The sequence below is a fragment of the Falco cherrug genome, chromosome 6 (assembly GCF_023634085.1).
Source record: "Falco cherrug isolate bFalChe1 chromosome 6, bFalChe1.pri, whole genome shotgun sequence".
Classification (NCBI taxonomy): domain Eukaryota; kingdom Metazoa; phylum Chordata; class Aves; order Falconiformes; family Falconidae; genus Falco; species Falco cherrug.
The window spans coordinates 41,630,118-41,651,806 of NC_073702.1; the positions used below are offsets into that span (position 1 = coordinate 41,630,118).

The 21,689-nt window shown below is 37.5% G+C and overlaps 1 protein-coding gene across 1 annotated transcript in view; it reads left to right on the plus strand.

Moving 5' to 3' along the window:
• Positions 1-21,689, plus strand: part of PRKN (parkin RBR E3 ubiquitin protein ligase) — a 767,421-nt gene that overhangs the window by 624,120 nt on the left and 121,612 nt on the right. Inside the window, exon 8 of the mRNA XM_055714146.1 lies at positions 12,381-12,442. Coding sequence (XP_055570121.1) covers positions 12,381-12,442 — 62 coding nt within the window. The remainder of the gene's footprint in view (positions 1-12,380; positions 12,443-21,689) is intronic.

Here is a 21,689-nt window from a genome sequence, read left to right on the forward strand (position 1 = left end):
ATTTTTCAATATTTTGCAGAAATCTGTGGTTTTTTAAAAATAGATATTCCTCTACCAGGTAGAAATTGTTCAGTATTCCTTCATTGGTAATAGTGTGCCAGTTTTATCCCTCCTGATTAAAGTGTTTATCCCTGTTGATTAAAAAAAAAACACTAGACTGAACTTCAGCTGTACAGTAAAAATGATCAGGATTTTTTTTTTGTTATTCTCAATACTTTTTTTTAAGTGTTGCAGAAAAAAAGCCGGATGTTAAAGTGTTTTGTTTATTTCATAGGCAAATAATAAGTTGTGCGCCATAAAAACGGATAGGCCATCTTTGATGTTCATTGACAGATCCGAAGCAAAGCATTCTTTATGAGAAAACACTGCATTGCTAATAAAGTGATCCCAACAGCCAAGCTTGTGCTGCTTAATTTGTTTCCATGGAGTGATATTATAATTCCGACATGCTGAAAAATCGCCTCGCAGAGACTCATATTGCATTTGTCGCTGAGTGCTTCTTTGATACAACATTTGTTATTGTAGTGCTTGGGGTGTCTTCAGAGGAGTAATATTCTAAATGAACCTGGCTGTATTATCCCTTTAATGTAGAGTAGAATTTTGCATTAAATTTTCAGCTTATTTCAAATGTGTTTCACCAGCTATTCATCACGACTGGTCTGTTCAAGAATAGGGCCAGTATATCGATATAAAATCAAAAAAATCCTTAACACTATATCTTTGGGGAACCTCTTTGGTCATTCTGATTCTTTGCTGTTAGATGAACAGACAGTACAATCTCTTGTATTTATGCCTGCCTGTCAGGCTTTTTTATAGTAAAAACAGATCAGTGTTTGTAATGCAGGATTAGCCTGTCTCGCACAACGTTTTTAGAATTAGACCTGACTAGAGAGTGACTTAATTTCTTTTTCTTCTGTATTTAACTTTAGTTTTCAACCTACACCAGCTTTTGCACTCCCAGGAACACTCTGTCTCTTATGTTAGGGTAAATATTGAAGAACATATGCATTATTTGTCTGGATTTGCACAGACGAAAAGAGTAGTATGTGGTCTCCCCTCTGCAGGCTTCTGTGTTCTGAGCTGCCAGTAAAATGTAGAAAGATTGTACTATGATGTCCTATTAGACCTCAAGACTGGAAGGACAGTTTGTATTGAACACAGGCATTTTTCATAATTATGTTGCCTGCAGGGTTACCACCTGCCCTAATTTGATCTGATTAAGGTGAAATGCAAAACCGTCCTCATTTCACAAGTGGAACTTTGCCATGTTCCCTCACAGAGAGCAGTAAAATACACATACATGTATTGCTGTTGCAAAGGAGGAAGAAAAATAGAATTAGATAACAATTAAGATTTCAACTCCATTACGAGAGTGCAGGTCACTTTTGACAATTGCTTCATTCTTTAGTGTTCTGGAAATGGTTTTCTGTCATAAAACCCTTGAAAAAGAGAAAATCATAGCCATTCATCCAGATATGTCTGTACTATTCTATGAGACATAATATATTCCATGGCTTTTTAAAATTCTCTTTTGGTTGGATGGGCTTATTGTCCATGAACATTTATTTTTAGAGTAGCCTGGGCTTGCCTGGTAGTCAGAGTCATTTATGTAGCAGTTTAAATATTTGTCTAAGCTCTCAGTGAAAGGCTCATGTTGAAGTCTTATAAATGCTGCACAGATTAAAGGAATAGCATTTTTTATATAGTTTATACAGAATGACGTCATATCCCAGGAAAAAAAGAAATGCAAATGTAGAAAGAAAAGCATTGCTGTTTCTGGGTCACTTAATATGTTTGCTATTCTATTTTCTCCAGTAGTAATTTTGTGCATGCTTATGCATGTGTGAGCGAGAGAGTGAAACCTACATGTGTGAATCTTAGGTTTTCTGTTGGATTTTTTTTGAGCTTGGCATATTGATTTTCCTGTACTGCCGACAGAAAATAACCTTTTAAAATTGCATTTAAATATTCCTGAACACTAGTTCTGTAATTAAAGAGATGGAAAGCTGTGTTTGTTCTCTGGCACCTGGCCACATCTTCCTTGATGGTACAATGGTTTATTCTACATTATGTGGTCTGTATAATAACCTCGCTTGGTAAAATACAAATGAGATGGAAATTTATTACAAAATGAATTGCTCAAACTCCAATTGCTTGGTCACTCCCAAAATTATAGGAGGACAGTTTCCTTAATTCAACTTTTAAGGGGAAAAAGAAGAAATATTTACTCTCCAAGTCTGATTCTCAGCACTTGGGCTTTACAGTATACATCTGTTATCAAGCCATCAGCTGGAAAACGGCTATGTGAACTTCGGTTTAATTTCACCTTAGAAACCTTTTAGCGTTTTCTATATTGCACCTACTTAATTCTGGCATTCAGAAATGACAGTCTGTTAAAGACTTGCCCTTCAGTAACTGGCAAATGAAATCCTTCTATAGTTATTTTTGCCTTGTGTTGACTTTCATTCATGGATAGTTGGATTTTCCCTGAAAAGGCAATATCTTCTCTTATAAAGTCTCCACCACATGCTGAAAGGTCCTGACCTCTCACTTGCCTTCTTAAAGGTACTGATCATCATCAAAGGCCAGTGCCAGCATGAAGGTGAAAATTTGAGAGAACGGAGTTTGCTTTAGAGATTTCAACTACTTTTTGAATAAAAGATGAGAAAACCTTTCATGAATTGACCTGATTGAGCTAAAAACCTAGTGTCCTGAGAGTGAAGAGCTCCTTTCAGCCCAGATCCCAGCAAGGAGATTTTCACTACCAAGGTATATATGGCAGAAGGTGCTGAGACTTCCCAAAGAAGTGTAAAGCAGTTCTGTTGTATGTCAGCTGAAAAAAAAAAAAGAAAAAAAGAAAAAAAAAAAAAAAGAATAACCTGGTTACATTAGGAGCCAGCCTTAGACTTGCCATTTTCTGACACTTTGATGTTATGAAGAAACTGTAGGAGTAACTTCTGTTAATTAAGAAGCATTTTAAAAAAATATTTCTTTAGAATTTACTTAGTTTGGCAAAAGTCAGTACTTGCATGGAAGGAAGGGAGTCTCCTTTTTATTTCTGCTTCTGGATCTGCTGTATTTGAGCAATAAAGGTCGTAGTTCAATTTCCCATTACAGATAGACAGCACGGATTTTGTTTTGTCACAAGAGTTTAGTATTCACTGACTTTACTGAGAATTGCATGGATGAATTTATGCCTATAATTTAAACCAGAATATCGAGCAGATGGTACAGACTATTAGTCAAATATGTTTGCACTATTGCATGGTTGCCCTGAAGTCTTAGTCTCTTGGGCAATACAGAATTTTTTTATAGAAAATTATCCCCCTCTGACAGACTCAACAACTTATCACATAGCAGTGCAGAATATAGAGAAACCTGCCAAAAATAACAAGCAGTAGCATGCTGGCATTGAGAAGCTTTGTACAATTCAGAGTTTGAGTGCTGACGTGACTAAGCAGTACTTGTTCAAGTCTGCTTTAAATATTGTTTTAAATATGCAAAAAGCAAGCAAGGAAGCAGGTTCTAAACTGAAATGGCAGGTCAATATTCCTGCTGATATTTTCTGTTGTACATATTAAAAGACAGACCCTAGTAGAGAATGCCTAACTTGTTTCATTGCTTCTAGTCATTTGGCTTTAAAGCATCATTAAAAAAAACAGTGAGAAGCAGCACAGTGAAGGCCAAAGTTGTATGCAATGTGAGAAAGCCAGGCCATCAGAATTTTCTCTAATCTGAGATGCTCTGTTTGCTGCCAGTAGTCAAGCTTTGTGATCCTTTCCCAACTCTATTGCAGTCCCTTTGCAGAATTGTTGCATAAGTACTTCATGAGAGCAAAAATACCTTTGGTGTCTTTGGATGATTTTGAAATTAAGTACATCCGGACAAAATTTAACCTATTCAGTTGGGCAACTGACATCTCTGATAACTGGTCAGAACAGAAGTATTGTATCCTGACAATCAAGCTTTCACAAAACCTTGAATATTAGCTTCATCAGCCTTTTTGGTAGCAAAAATCTGTTTAGGTCTTTTTACTGACTTCAGCTGTCAGACGTCAATCAAGAAAAAAGAAAATTAACTTAACACTTTGACAGGGGTATTAATAAGGGGAAAACATAATTTCAATTCTGAAATTTTTCTCTAAAAAGCAAATAGATTTCTTATTACAGATTAGGGTTTGAAAGAGTGGCACTTAAATATATCTTTTACTGGCATGCAGTCTTTTCTAAGAAAGTATTACATTTTGTCTACAAAGCCCATTTTTTTTGCTAGTATGAATATGTGTAAGCACCATGGATGTAATTGTTGCTGTATTAGTTTCCTTGAGCTGAAGAACAGCCCCACCATTTCCAGATTTACAGAGACTTTTGAAGACTTACAGGAAAGACCTTCACAATGTTGACCTCTGGGCACGTAAACCACATGCAGGCATTCCTTGTCGTGCTATCAGGTTTAGCATTGCCCAGCACAGAGCTGAGTTTTACAGTCTAAATATGTGCCTGCTGACTTTGAAAGGAGAGAATTCAATAGTTCTTGCTTTTGAAAAATCTCCTTTTATATTTTCTTTCCAAAGGAATCTATATTATTGAAACACTAATCTTTTTTTGGGCATATATTTGTTTTACCTTGCTATCTATTTATCTAGATTACTGTATGGAAAAAATTAATCTGCAAACTGATGTTACCAGAATGGCATGACTACAAGTAAAGAACCCCGTGTAATGTTTTACTTTACTTTTTTAGTTATTACTGGATATGTTATTTCGTACACCAGTTGCAAGGTGGCCAGTACAAGATACTTGGCTGCTAAGGTTGTCTCCCAGTTAGTAAATATACTGATGACAGAAAATATACAAAATATACAAACAACATTCTAGTGCAGGAGTCCTCAAACTTTTTAAACAGGGGGCCGGTGCGTGGATGATGTGGCAGGAGGTCATCTGCGGCTGCTTGGTTTCCCCCCCCAACCCCCGGGGGGTGGGGTGGGTTGGTGGTGTCTGTAAATACCAGGGGCCGGATTGAGGACCCTGGGGGGCCTTATCAGGCCTGCGGGCCGTAGTTTGAGGACCCCTGTTCTAGTGTGTCCAACAACTGCTTGTAGCATTTTTAAATAGATCTATAGCTAAGATGTATTATACTTGCTGAAAAGACTTCTGATACCTATAAGTAAGGCAAGGGAAGAAGCACTGTGCATCCGTTGAACAAAAAATCTGGTTTTGTTGCTTGGGGGAAAATGTTCCATGACTGAACCTACCTCAATCACAATAGATCATCAAAATAGGTATTGGAAGCAGAAGTATGGGTCAGAGAATTTCATTTGCCAATGCGACTCAAATGCATGATCAACATTGAGAATTCAGAAGGTAAATAAATAAGGCCTTTTGTTAATAATAAATCAATAGGTAAACCTAGTTGTTACAAGCTGATTTCATAAGAGGATTTTCTGTTGTGTGATTTTTTGTTTGTTTGTGGTTAGCAATAATTGATCTTCTAAATATAGTTGTGTGCCCACATGAATCCTCTGCATTTTAAGACCTGCAGATATAATAAGGCTTTGGACTTGAGATAACGAATGATTCACAGAACAGTTGTATCACCTTTCTTTCTTTAAAAATTAAATCTTTCTTATACAAAGGAAGATACCTATAAGCACAGTGTACATCTACAAATTAATGAAGCTTTAAGTTTGGTTACATTTAGAAAATTATCTAGGTAACAACAGAGAAAAAATCCTCAATAATTTACTATTTACAAAAGTATTGCTCATGAAAGTTGTAAAAAATATTATGCAAATGATTGTAATAATACCCTTCTGTGGGATCTGTGAGAAAACATTTCTACATCTTTCACAATGCACAAACACAAGCAGTATTCCAAGGATAGTCTTATGTGCTTATATTCTGTAAATTATTTACTTTATATTCTTCATATCTTTTTCTCTTTTCAATGAAATACTTATGCATTCCACTCTCCTTCGTTTTGTCTTTGTTCATGTTCACGTAACTTCAAAACCGAGAAGAGGTCACCTGAAACATCAAAACATTTAATTAACACAAGCACAGTGAAGTCACTTCATACTTTGAAATCATTGTCAGTTCCCATAAGAGTGACCCCACTGTCACCAGCACAGGATTGCTTTTCACTGGAAGAGACACAGACAGCAGAAGGGTGTATTTTTTGCGCCAATATTCCAATTAGTTGAACAGGTTGGAAGAGACTGGGAAAATGACATAACAAATGAATCCACACTGATTATGGGATTTCAAAACTGTTTTGTGTGAGAGTGTAGCCCAGCTCCCTCTTCTCAGTACCTCGTTACCATTCCCGTTGTTATCACACAGAGTGCAGGGCTGTGCTCTTCCTGCCATTCTTGCTTGCTGAGCAGAGTTGGCTGTGCTGTGCTGTGCTGGGTACTTGTACCATGTGTATGGGGTCCCAGCTGCTGTGTCCCACTGTAACTAGAGGCTGGCTGTGCTCCGAATGGATACTTGCTGCAACAAGAACCTCTGAGCTGCCAGCTTCCCTTGCCACCATTCCTTGCTGTGCACACACAGCAAGCCAGTGTACACTTGCATATATATATATATAAAATATATATAATCGTTGCTATATTGCAAGTGCTGCCATTAGAGTGCTAGAGTGCTGCATTTCCAAACTTGTAGAATTGGTTTTTTGAATATGGAACATTTTTCGTATCTGTACTCAAGTCAAATAAAATTCTACATGGATCAGTCAGGAAAAAAAAAAATAAAAAAGACACGTCCATTAATTTTCTAAGCACGAATTGGTTATTCTCATGTATTTGCAATATTTTCCAGTTGCAAGCTTGGTTTAACAATTAGCACTGTCTAAAGATATGCTTTGAAGGGCATGGATAGATATTCTTACATGGTTGTGTTCAGAGCTCACAAAAGGGTATGTACTCTTCAGAATTAACAGGTGTTGATGCAGACATCAACTTTAAGTGAGAGAAATGGAAGTTACGCTGTGTTCACCATGTAAATGCACAGTTTGCGTGGAGACAAATGTGATGGGAAAATTTACATGCTCAAAGTTAAGCATGTGCAGAAGTGATTGGGATTGCAGGGTGTTGGGTGAAAATAAGCTCATGTAACCTTAAAAGTCTAGAAGTTACTTCTGTAAATCTTACCTAGTCACCTTAGACTTCTCAGTTGATGGATATAAGTGGATACCATTTGGGGTCCGGCCTCGGATGGAGGGAATTACCCTGTGAAGGTGGGTTTTTCGTCCTGTTGACTAAACAGGAAGCGTGCAATGAATATATTAGACCCATATACCCAATATTTTGATGCTTAAATTCAGTAAATTGAATCTCATCCAAGCATACCATTTGGGAAAAGATGGCATTTAAAAGGCAAAACAGGGAATAATGCTACAAATCTGTGGTGGAAGACATAGCACAAAATCCTACAGCAGAGATAAATGCACTTGTACCTGCACGTTGTGTGATTTTCTGTGATTCTCTGAGGCTGATATTCAGCCAGGCCCGTCCCACCCCAGCCAGGAGCAGGGAGCTGGGGCCACGGAACAGCCCCAGCCCTGGGTACTGGGGGGCAGCCCCAGCCCTGGGCCATGGGCACCTCCCTGGGGATGGGGACAGGCCAAGGCTTGGCTGGGCCGTGGGCCCGTGGGTGGGCCTGGCTGTGGGGAGCAGGAGACTGGCCCTGCTGCGGAGTCACTGGGGCAGGGCCTGACGGCCCTGGGGGGCTGATGTGGGGCCCTGGGCTGTGGGGGACCCCCAGGAGGCTGGGCAGGGACAGTTGGGGCTGGTGGTGCCATCAGGGCCCTGACACTTGCGTTGGTTCTCAGTTGGCTGTATTTGTAACAGCAGCCATTTTCTGCTTTTATTTTGCCAGTTTATGCAATATTAAAGGGTTGATTTAATTTTTCCTTTGCCTTCTCATCAGAGAACATAAGTCATACAAAGTGATAATTTTAAGCAGAAACAAAACCAGAAGCCAATTCTGTCTGAGAAAAAAAAAAGTGAAGACTTGGGTAATTAAATTGGTAGTAATTAGAATCATAGTTTAATTACAAGTGTAGCTCACAATGTGTGTTCAGACCACTTGAAATGAGGAGATTTATGATGTTAGGAGACATTAAACTGTCCTTCCTAAGTTTTGTTTCTTTATTCTTCTCTTGGAGATACATATACGATCAGATTAAAAATATCTGTATATCTTTATGAAGAGAGTATCACAATGTAAATTGTAAATTTACAGTTGCAAGTTTCTGTGTCTTTGAATTTACTTTCCTTCATAAGTGCAGCACTCAGAGTTCAACAATAAAGCAATATGAGAATCAAGCAACAACAGAATTATTCAAACAAGTAATCTGAGGTAGGATGGAACATTAATAAACAGATAATATGCTTATATTTAATGTAGTAATAAATGCTTAAATAGAAGAGAAGAAATTGCTTGTGTTGAGTTTATAAAGCTGCTGGTGCTTTGAATGGCGTATCATCCCTTTATAACTTAGTTTCCTACTGAGACTCAAGCTCCATCACATTGGCTTCATGGGTCTCATTGCTTTGAGGTCAATGGAGCTGTCAGAGGAAAAAGCGGTATACAAACACTAAAGATTTGCATCAATTTTATATTTCTTAAATCTCACTTTGCCTTCACAGTTAGCAAAAACCTGTACAGTCATTGTAGCCAAGAACATACGAAACACATAAGTTTGCATGTGTGTTGAAAGGGGGAACTAATAAACAATTTAGCTGCCATCTTATCAGTCTGCAGATGTCCTCAATCCTGACTTTTGGCTTCTGATTAAAGGCAATTGTCCTTGCTTTTGCATAATTTCCTTTTAATGTTCTTATGTGTAATTGTTATTGATTATTTTTTAAATATTTCTATGGTTTGGTTTATGTCTATGGAAATTTCATGTTTGCCTGTACTTTTTCAAGTAATAATTGGGAAGAGGGAAATGAAAAGTTTCAGTAATTGTTGAGAGCATTGATTATAAAGGTTTCTGTACTACAGAGGGCATAAAAACTAATCCTCAAAGCATTCTACACAAAACAGCAGAAATCTGTAAATTGCAGATTATTTATTTCACATGGCATGCGCAAGTCGCACATCATAGACTTAGAAAATGCATTTTTCTTTTAACCTTTGGTGTGCACAGTTTGCCAGTGAACCCACTGCGTGCTGTGCTTAACTTGTAATAATTTTCAAGTCATCATGTGTGTTTCCGTGTACATAAATATGTTGATGGATATATAGGTGGGTTTGTGGGTGAGATGAAAAATATTTCTTAATTCTTTTCAGTAGAATAGGTAATTTTTAACCTATTTTCCTTTTATTTATGGAATGATTATTTGTCTGTACCCTTTGTCTCTAGTCATTGTGCAGGAACTTAACATTATCCAAGACTTTTTCATAGCTCCTAGATATATGGTAAAAGAGGATCACCAGAACAAGCATTGGAGCATGTTTTACAAAGTTCTGCTTACTAAACAGAAGAAATTAAAGTAGACATAGGAAATATCAGAAACACATCCAGAAATATCCCAAAAGAGGGATGATCTCTTTTTGTTTTCCATATTTCTTCTTTATTTTTATTTTTTTCTCAAATTGTTGTTTGACAACAACAATTTCCATTGTTTCTTTGATTTATTGCTTCTGCAATGTGAAGATCTGAGAAGACTTCTTACAGATAGCAGACTGCTAATGTGTGTTGGTATGATGCAATACTGCACACACTTGACATTTCTGAACTCATTGTTGCTGGAAAGCATCACGCCAACAGTGACATGCTTTTTAAGCTCTCTTATCTTCTTTGCCAGTAACTTGTATAGTTAGCTTTCAATATCCAGTGAAAGTCTGGACTATGAAAAATTGAAAACTGCATTGGGCAAGTCTCTAAAAAATAGACTATACAAAATACTGTATTGGGGAAAGGTTGCAGCAGTCGACAACTAGTAACACTTAAACATACAGATATTTATAAATACATCTATATATCTTCATACTTGTACACATTTTTTGCAAACAAAGGTCCTTGGTTCCAAAATGTTTATAGTCTCTAACATGGGAGAAAGGGAGAATGCATGTAAGCAGTTCACATAAAAGAGATCATATAAATTATGCATGAGGGCAGAATGGGATGGATTTCTGGGAGAAATAGGCATTCAGGAAATATGATTTCAAGGAGAATGGAAAGAGAAAAAGTTCTTGCTAGGCAAGAAAAAGAGAAACTTTCCCATCTTAAAGGATCTAGTGAATAATAAATTGGAAAGGATAAGAGGGAAGAAAGAAATGATTGGTTGAAGAAGAAGCTGTAAAGACAGCAAAAAGCAGAGACAAGCAGAAAGCAGTTTAGTTGTGTTACAAAGCTAACATCTGTCAAAGATTAACATGCAGTATTACGTGAAATTGTAATTATCCTCTGCACGTAGAAATTCCTATAGCAGTGTACAATCAATGCAGATATATTCAGGGGAAATTACATGTGGGGGAAAAGTTAATAATTGCATAAGGACTGAAGAGTAAGAGAGAACTGTGTTTTATGCAGTGAGTTCTGATCTGAAACACAGAGAAGTCAATAGCTCTGGACTACACGTAGGACTCAGGTTGAGAAGTTAGTGGAACAGTTAGAGCTGATATGTTCAGGGCTTGGATGAGCTGGAAGATGGAGATGTAAATCCCAGTGAAAATGGACAGAAAAGTTCTGCATAGAAGTGATTGTGTAGTGGAAATAGTAAGGACAACTTTAAGTGCATTGAGAACAAGAAACAGAACAAACAGTGAGAGTCGTAAGCATGGGGTAAATGAGGAGAGAAAATTAAAGGTGATTTAGGGGTTGTGGTCCTAGAAGTTGAGAAGAGTAAAAATCCATTAAGAAAGAATCACTTAGAGCTAAAACTCACACGATCCAATATGTGAATATCCTTGTGTGTGAGAGGAAGGAAGAGACAGGTGAAAAGGAAGCCTATAAGAGTATCATAGGTTTTATTAAATGGGAAGAAATAATAATATTTAATAAGAGACAAGCCATTAATAGATAATTCTTAACATATGCTTTATCCTGGGTGACCTTAAACCTTGGCTACTTTTAAAAGGATTTGCTGATGGAGTTGTGTTGATGGTGCATTCTCCACCTCCTTGGAATGGAAATGATAAAGCATTTACCAGCAAGAAGTTCATTTGAATATCATTTAAATTAGTTCCCTAATTAGAAAAAGTTATATCAGTAGAAGACTTGTACTAGTATATTTGTATATAGTAGGGGTTTTGCCTTTTTTAGTTATGTTGCTTGCAAGTATAAAAGCTTTTCCTTCTGTATCCCTAAAATGGCTATGCCAACAAGTTGTGAGTGCCTCATTGGCTTTGAGTGAAACCACAGTACTGGTGGAGATTTCCTGACAACTGTCTCTAAATTCATTTGCATCCTTTTAATGGCAGTCATCAAGAATGAGAGGTAACTATTTGTAGTTGCATCAGCAGAAAAGCAGGTTGATAAAAATCGTAGTTCCTCCCATGTTCTGGGGAGAACTATGCTCTTAATTCCTTTTAAGGAATTTTCTCTGTTCACAAGCAGATGCTTCAATTTATGGTAAGAAGAATAAAGCCCAGATTGCTTTCACAGTCTGCACTTTTATCGCTTGCCAGAAATGAGTCTAGTAGTGTACAAAAAGTGAGTAGCAGCCTTGGATTTAATCACAGTCTGAACAGGTCAGTAAAGTGCATGGCACTGAGCAAGACATATTTTTTCTTACTGGCTGGTACAGATGTGAAAGTCTGTAGTGACTGAATGTTAATCTCATTGCAAAGTTCTGGCAAATCGCTCCCCTGCCTGCATAGTTGGTTTGTGTATTACATCTGTGGGTGACAACTACATATTTGTGAAATGGGTTGTATTTGTGACAGCCAAAATTAAAGTGATCTGTGGGGCCTATGAAATCCTTCAGGGAATCAGGGAAAGCCTGTATTATGCTTAGAAATGAGTCCAAAGCTGGTGTGTGAATGAGAATTCAGCCTTGGGCAGCTCCAAGGTTTTGATGTGAGATCCTCTTTTAACAGGCTTTTTGGCTTACACTAAGGGGCTGGTGGTATCTGGCAGACAGTGCTGCCCTTTTCATCTTGCTTTTGTTTGTAGTCCTTTGGGGAAAGGGATAAAATATTCAGAATATAACCTTTCTAAGTGTTCTTGGTAGCATGCTTGGAAATGTGGAAGGGTTATTTGATAGACGGGTTTCAGCATTCTGGTGCCTGCAGAACCATGGCTAATCTTTCTAATCTTCTTTATCTAAGGTAATCTGTATATTCTATCCTCTCTGCATCTATGAATATTATGCTGAAACTGCACTGACAGGAACCTCTAAAATGCCTGGTTTTGTTTCTTTCCAACAGCTGGCTGCCCGGACTCCTTGATTAAAGAGCTTCATCACTTTAGGATTCTGGGAGAAGAACAGGTGAGTTGGCATCTCAAAGGCAGCATCTTAATGTCATGAAAGATAGACGCTAATGAGACAGTTTCATCTCTCTCCAGGGAGGCAGAGTGTATCTCATGAACCCCAATGACCTGAAATGTGGGGGGAAAAACTCACAGGAGTTATATGTGAGATATGTTTTTTTCATTCTATCTATCAGCCTTGACACGTTATTAATTGGTACATCTGCTGTCTGCCACAACTTGTCGGCTTTCAACTACAGCAGTAAACAGGCTTTCTAAAACAACAGATAGACAAACAATCTAACTAAAGGATTGATACGTACAGCTACTCATGATATTATAAATCTCTTTTTGTGGCCTTTTTTCTCTTTTTAAAGTGTGTTTCTCATTCATAATCATAGCTGTGCTTTGCACTCAGAAAACTATTTCTGTAGAAGGATTTTAGAAAGCGTAAGTGAAATATGCTTTGCAACCCTCACAAGATGGTCATAGTTATTATTTTGTCAATAATGAAATTAACGTACAGAGATATTGAGAAATGGTCTTAAATTCTGAGAGGCAAGTTGAATTTTCAAACACTTACTGCTACTGAAATTCATGTTGTCTTTGTCTCTCAAGTATCTCTCCTAACGTACTGGTTATAAAACCTAACTGCCTGACATGGAGTTGCACATACTAGAGACCAGGGCCCTGGAAGCTCAGCATTAGTGTGTTTTACATGAGATTATCTGCATCTTTTAAGGAACCTGGTACCAAGGGACTTGCTCAAGGTTATATGAGGGCTGTGACAAAAGTAGGAGCAGTTCCTGAATGTTAATTCAAAGTCTGGTTTCTTGGGTTTTGGATCAGATTATATGGTCAAGAACACCCTGTTACTTCTTTCCCTGTCACTCTCCCTTTTCTTATTACAGATAGGGCTGCTGGTACATTTTCTAGACTCCCAGTTTTCCTCCACCAGCCCCCACCTTCAGCTGTTATAGAAAGTCAAAAGCCAAATTCCTCAGGGACACAGCTTTTCCTCAGCAAGAAGGCAGCACAAAGGGGACTATGGAAGGGTTTGTCTGACAGGAATGGAAAAAAGGACAGAAAACAGACTAGGCCAAAGGAGATACTTGAAGTAGAAATGTGGTGAGATTGAGGATTTAGGAAGTGGAAATGAAATTATGACCAGGATTGACGGGGCCAAGAGACTGGTTAGAGCCAGATGACAAATGGAGGGCAGAGTGAGATGAAGCCTGGGGACACTGGAGAGATGGGGCTGGCTGGTGAACCAGAGTAGCAGTAGAAACCAGAAAGGTAGGGATAAGTGTCTGTCAAGGAACTGGGACCAAGAACTGTCAGGGCATGATCAAATATGGGAACTTGCTAACAAGTCTGGTAAAGGAAGATCTCTACTTAATGAGCTGCACAAGGAGGTAAAGCTAAGCAGGGCAGGAGGAGTGGGGAAAAAGGAGAGATCTGAAGGAAAAGTAAGGAACGGCTAAACCAAGAGACTGTATCTGGGAAAGGGCTGAACCAGACAGATGTTGACAGCTCCACTGGCAGAGCTCTTAGGATGGAGTTGCAGACCTCAGCCTTGCCAATGACCACTAATAGACCAATATAATTTAATTCATGGATTTTCTGGTTTTTTCTTTTTGCTTTTTAGAAAAGGTTGTGGTAGACATAAAAACAAAGGCTAAAAGAGTTAAGACCACAAATGAAGATTTCAGACATTAGGAAATGTCAGTTTTAAGATTTTTTATGTAATCTTTCTTTGTTCCACTCACCTACCCTTACACCTTTGCACTAAGAGCATATTAAATTATATGATCACACAAACTTCAGAACTGGGATGATGTAAACCATGAGGAACTACAAAAGAAAAGATAATTAATTTCCATCCAATGACAAGAAAAGTCTTGAGAGTAGAGGATTTTGATGAGGAAAGCCTCGCTAATCAAATGAATACAGTATTTTTGCCACTTGGAATATCTTTTGTATTTTTTCTGACTTTCAAAATGACATTACTCCTTTTTGTATTGAATACACCTAAACAAATGAGAATTTTTTGTCATCATGCATTAGGAGCACAAAACTATGCAGATGGAAAGTTGTTTTGCAGAATGGGTCTGACCTATAAACATTTGCCTTTCTCTGAAACTGACTACACTAACAAATTATTTGTACACAGCAGTTTTCATTACAGCCTTGAATGATGTCTTTGCAGGTAGTGAACACTGCCATGAGGCTTGAATTATTCCATAAGACCATGCATGTATAAAGAATATTGCAATTATAGTTTATCCCTCCAAAAGCATTTTTATCATGAGTCTACTGGTGAATCACAGTAGCTCTTGGCTGAAGTTAGCACACACTTTGACAGGGAGAATTTGGTGCAAAACCAAGGTAAAAAAAATAAATCTAAATTATAAAAGAAATTAATTTTGGAGAAAGTCCTTATTCACATGGCTATTTAATTATTTCTTATATTTATTTAGTGATATATTTGCTTTTAAAAAAGATCGGAAGTGTGTCTTTTTCTGCTGTCAGGCATACTAGAAAGAAAAAAAATAATTAATTATAACGCTGTTTTATTCAGACTGCTTACAATTTCCATATTATCAACAAACATATATTTTCTTCCACTCCAAGCAACAGTCAAAGTATAATAGGGGCCCATTACTACTTCATGTCCAATCTTGATTTATTTTTAAAATGCTTATATATTTAAAGCCAGATTATACAAGCAGAATGGACTATTGTGATAATCTCTTCTTTATAATCTCCTTTAGAAATACACATTACATGACTGCCTTGGATTAATTCTTGTTTAAACCGGACTATATTGCCTAGGAAAGCATCCATTCTTTGTTTACAAATCACTTGCAGACATTAGATCTTATTATACCTCTCAGTAGTAAGAGACACAAAATTCCTGGCCTTTTTTTCTTTCCACCACTCCACCAGATAGATAGTAGTCTGGCATAGGCAGTAGTGCACCAGTATGACCCCTATATTGCCTGTCTCCCCTTTCACAGTGTCCAGATCCTTTATATTTCTAATTCCCTTTGTCCTGTCACAAGGCAGTAGATGATCATCATAACAAAAAATGTCTTCGACCTCTGAATGCAACTCAGAAAAAAACACCATAACCCTGAAACAAGAGTAAAAAATTGCTTATACAGCAAAAGAGAGTCAGACTGTCTGCTGTATGTTTCAGACAGAAAAGAACCTTTCAATTTGAAGTGGACATTCCCACTGAATCTTGTGGATTCCAGTTAAACCAGTGGCTGCCCCATAGGAATATAATTTCCCTTGTAGAGATTTCAATTTATTCATCTATGAGGTGCCTTAGTGCTTTTGGACATGGATGGACACAGCTCAGATTCAGCTCACAATCCATCACATTTCTTCCCAGACAGAAATCCCATTCTGCAATTGTGGGTAATAGTTTGTTCTTAGAAAAATGATCTTACATGTGACTGTACTGAAAATTGTCTGCTTAAACCCAGTTTACCAACAGTTAAAGATACTCCTGTAGCATGAACTTAACCATCCCTGTTAGATGTTCATTACTTCCTCCTTCCAAATGGTTACAAGCTCTATCATGGATGTTTTATTTTCTTGGTTTTCTTCAAAGTCATTGGTAAAAGTTTTAGGTGGTGTTAAGGCCAAGAATCAATACTTTTAGGACCTTTTTGGAAACACACCTGCATAATAACGATCACCCATTCACAGTTATATTTTAGACATGCCAGATAGCTAAGTTTTCATCCTCTTAATATATGGCATTTTTTTATTTTGTAGATTTATTTGTATTAGATGTTTTTTATTTAGCTTTTATATAGTTTTATTTATTTATATATGTGTATTTGAATTTTTATTACAGATCTAATTTGTATTAGATTTTGTATCACTGTAAATACTTAATCAAAGTGCCAGGCAACAGCAAGACAAATGCCTTAGACAAGTCTGCTTCATCAACTCTCTTCACCTTTATCAACCAAATTTCAGTCAAAATCAAGCAACTGTTCCTAACACAAAGCCCTGGTCTCTACCTTATATTCATCAATTATTTATTTCCTGTAAATTCTGACCATATATCATTTTTGCTGATGTCATTAAGGGGGGAAATTTTTTGAGTGGCTTGCACTCAAAAGCATGTGTCTGCCTGTCTACCTGTCTATCGAAATAAAAAGTTTTTTTGTCTAGATGTAAACACTGAAGGAAAACTAATGCTGAGAAAAAACGTCTTTGTGTTCAACTTGAAGCATGAAGCATTGCTCATTAATATTTCCTAAAGGGATTTCTGTAATAATAAAACAGTTGTCCAAATAGTCAAACTTCTCAGTAGTTTCCTGGACATGTAAAACTCCCACATTCTGTTCCCTCAGGAATGTACATTATGGGAAATTCATTCTAGTTGGAAAGTCTATATTTTAATGTTTAGTTGGTAGCAACAAGATAGTTTTTAAAGAGGGGTTTTTTTTTAGACTTTAGAGAAAGAGGTAATCATAGTCTGTGTGATGAAATAGAAGAGTACAAGCTTTCCCAATATGCATTGTTGATACCTGAATTACCGCAGCTTCCAGAGCAACTGGCTTAATACACAACACAAATACATTTATCAACTGCATTTATCAACTGATTGCTACCCCACTTGATACTTGACCCTTTGAGAAGGTGCCAGAGAGTCTGACCTTTGCAGCTTTGACTGGTTTGTTTTGGACCTCTTCCTCACAGACTCTCCCAGTGCACAAAGGTCTGTACAAGGCAAAGAGAGTGTCCTGGACATGCAGCCCCAGGAAGGGTAAAACCTGGAGCTTTCTAACAGTCCTTAGCTCTTTCGAGCTTTTTCTTGCAATTTGATCACATTATTCATAATCCATCATTTTCCCCTGGCATAATGGACACAGTCCAACCTGCTGGCTAACTGCTTCACTTCATGGGTAACAACAATACACTCAGGATTGGGATGGAAGATATATTAAGTGGGGAGTTATGGAAAAATAGCACAATATAAGAAAGTCTCCTGCTGTAACCATTTGCCCTGTCAGGCTGGCTGTCTCTGCAAGTAAATGCAAAGGGTGATACAAGTGGTCATAGTACAAGCTGCTTACAAAAATGTAGTAAATATGGGCTCTGTCCAAATACGGTGCAAGGCAAGTAATTCAAGCCAGTGGCAGAGACAGCAGAGAGAGCACTGTAATTCAGACCTAAACACTACAATATACCAACATAGCAAGATGACTTGCAGTGAACTGTTATGGAGTCTCCCTAATGACTCTGAGAAACTTCCCTCTTCTCCCCAAAATGAATTTTAAAAATCCTGTTTAATTGTTTAAATGGAATATTGCGATTCGTGAATAAAATAGCAGCTACATCTGAAGGCTGGAAGGGAAAAGAAGTAACGCAAGAGCAAGCAATCTGCCGCTATACCTGAGTGCCCCCAACAGGTCACAGCCCAGATGAAGCAGATGACATGCTAGTGGCAGAAAAAGAAGCTGCTAAGTAATGTATAGCTGCACTTCTCTGCTATATCATCTGCTCTGACAACTTTGCAGAATGTATTGGCCAGTTTCTTGATATTTTGACAGGGGAATGATCAATTTTAACAGATCTCTTCTATCAACTGCTACTGCAACTCATATCACTGCTCACTTTTTCTTTAGAAATGTTGTGGGCGTTTATATCCCTGGAATCTGAACAAACCTGAAGCGGGGGTTGTGGTTCTTTTTCCACATTTCCTTTACAGCTGGGGAAAGCTTATGCAAAGGAATACCCTCTTCTGAAAATCTGCAGATCCCCATGCTCTTCAAAGGTGGTGTGGTCTGGTGCTAGGTTTTGCCATGAGCTGTAACTTCAGGAGATATGGAAATCCAGTATTAAAAGAACACAGTGTGGACAAAAATCATTAAACATTGATTGAGGTTTTAAAGGAGTTTGTGTACAATACATGTGTGTGACAGGGGGTGAGTCTATTTTTATTTTTTTTTGCTTGCAATACTTGCTAGAAGAATTTTGTTTCATGTATATGCTACAGAATATTAATGTAAAGTCAGTCTTTAATTGATGTATATTTACCCATTCAGGCAAAAGTAATGTCATGTGACAATTCTAATTAGTCAGCTGGGTTTAGTGCAGGAAAATGTCAAATATGATCAACAAAATGCTTCTGAGGGATTTGTGGGTCTATATTTTTTGATAACTATACTTGGACAAAAGGTATGTTACCTTGATAATTCACATACAGTTAAAAAAAAAAAAAAAGAATAAATTTTTACTGAATATTTTATCCAGTTCGTATTACTAAACCAAAGCTAGTTTGTTACTGTTCTCAAATCTGTATCTTCCTTACAGCTCTGTGCTTTCCCACCCAGTCCCCTGGCTTCAGCTACTACTCAATGTGAGTAGTACTTACACACATCTGTCTCTTTAATTTTTCTGTCTGATACTCGATTTCTGTACATCTCATTTGGCTCACCTTTTGGATTTGTCATCACCATCCCATAACTCTTTCTAAAACTGAGCTGCTGCATTTAATTCCTGATCCTCTTTATACGACCTTGTTTTTATAGCTGTAACTACACAACAGACTTTACAGTCCTACAATTTCATATGACCAGCAATGTACCTCTCTTTTCTTCCTATGTTATATCTGCCTTGAATGTCTCCTAACCACCACCTTCTCTGACTTCAGAGGTAATTGGAATCCATGTAGTTTCCTCAGCTTTATATCTCCTGGATTATCACAGATTTATTCTCTTTGGTTTCTTGTCATGGGCAGGGCATCTCTATTTTCTTACTCCTTTTCTAACTTGTTGCCTGTGCACCAGACAAGTAAAAGTAATTTATTTTTTGTTCAACAGCTGAAATAAAAAAATGGGGAGAAAGGAAGGAGAAAGTACTTGTGATCAAAACGAATTTAAAGGATATTATTTTCCTGTCATAACCAAAAAATATGTCATTTTACATAGGACCCAAATTTCAATTTGTTTACTTGTCTGTAACAACTATCAATGAAAAACTTGAGTGCTTCTTAAAACAGTGGAATTCGCTTCAACCCAGCTTTTACTAAATTCAGAGATAATATTTGAACCCCAGTATTCAGGATCTCAGGTCGTTGTAGAAAATGGGACTTCTTCCATCCTTTGGATGACTTTGATCTGCTTTCATGGAATATGCATGTATTCACTTTTGTGACCTGAGAAGTGGAATCCCCAGAAGCCAGAATCTACTTCAGTGAGAATTAGTTGCACAATTTGCAACAGCATCGACTGAAAAGATTTCCTTGTATCAGTTACAGCCTTGATGGTTGTTACTTGTAGAAGAGAAGGGAATGTAGATTTGAGCTCCACAAGAGTTGGAAGGAAGGAACTGGATGTTTATCATCTCCAGCATTCAGTCTATTCAGACTGATCCCACAAATACTTGCTGGAAGATCACAAAGTTCCAATAGTTTGTAAATAATACTGCCAAGCTATAGAAGGTGCTTAGTCCGCTTTCTTCATTGTGTCATATTGCCTCTCATATATTCAGATTGGTTTCCAATAAAACCTGCTGCAGTGTCCTCTGTTCTCAGCATTCTACATTTTCTATTTTCATCCTCCTCACCTTGTGCTTTCTTTCAGATCATTCTGCAAACTGCAGTCTTTTCTTTCTTTCTTTTCCTCTCTCTACTCCAGTTTAATTTCATCCATTAATTATGCAGCATTGGTCCAGTCTTATCTAAATATTATATTGAGACTGCCTTACCCAATTTTCCATGACTTTCTCAAGTCAGTAAATTCCATGCTCTAGAACAGGGGTCCTCAAACTTTTTAAACAGGCGGCTGGCACGCAGATGAAGTGGCAGGAGGTCATCTGCAGGTGCTTGGTTTCTCCCCAACCCCCGGCCGGGGCAGGGGGGGTCTGTAAATACCGGGGGCTGGATTGAGGACCCTGGGGGGCCATATCCAGCCCGCAGGCCATAGTTTGAGGACCCCTGCTCTAGAAGGTGGTTCTCTTTCTGGTCTCCTTTGAGGTACTCCTGTGGGAACAAGAAGGAGCTGATGATCTGAACTTGGTCTTCTTATCCTACCACTGGCCAGCAGAGGAGCCCAGTAACTCAGGAAAAATAGGGTAAGGGTGCTCCATAGAGAGCACCCTTTTTAATCTATATTTTAGGTAACACTTTTGTAAGTATTTTTACTAGTCCAGTAAGTACTATGAGTTTTGTACTTTAAGCTGCCTAATTACATTATGGAACTAATTTTGGGGGGGTTGTATGTGTATAATACATATAAATAAAGTGCTTAGTCTACATTATGGACTAATAGCCTCCACAATCTAATTTTGAAACACACAGATGGTTATTTGATTTATAGGAGCAGTAAAAACAATCTGACTCCAGAAAGTAGATTTTCTTTCCTCTGAGACCATTACATGCAGTTAAAAGAAACAAGTAATTGAATTACCTTTCAGAGATTAGAAATTTTGGCTTTACATCAGCTGTTAAACTTTTGTCCAAAGTTCCCTGCGAGGCTACTACTGAGCCAATGCTTTTAGGTGTGAGGGGAAAAAGGAAGATAAAGAAAACTGTGCACAAAATGTTTAATTTAATTAATTAAAAGAGCACAAGGCATATGTGCTGTGGCAGGGGGAATTAGAATAGATGATCTTTTAAGGTCCCTTCCAATTCAAACCATTCTATGATTCTATGATATTAACGCATAACTTGCAAATTAAGTAACTTGGCAAGGAGTCACTGTGTTCACAGAGTGTATTTTTCAAGAGTTTTGTGCATCCAGGTGTGTTACATTTTGTCTTAGTATCTGAATCTCAATGTATCTAAAGAATTAAATCCATGTTAAACCTCTTTTATTCCTGTGTCAGCCTAATGATTTAATTTATATTGCCCTTGATATACAACACCAAATGATTGAATTTCCACTGGTTGAAACCCCAGTACCATTCTAAGACTCAAGAGAAACTATCTCAATCTGGAAAGTGGGGAGCAGGGAATAAATCATTACAATTATCCAGCCTCTATGTCTATGTCATACTATAATTTATAATAATTTTTAAAAGTAATTTCTAAAGGTTCTGACAAGTCTTTATGAGCAAAGACTGCACAAAAGAACTTCATAATATGATTGAAATATCATAAGTAGAGCTGGCAATTTTTTCCACTCAAAATTTCATTCCATGAAAAGTATAGATTTGGGTTGACTAGGACAATTCACAAATCAAGGGGAAAGTTCACAACAGGATGCAGTTTTCAGAGAAAAAAAGATCAGAGTGCT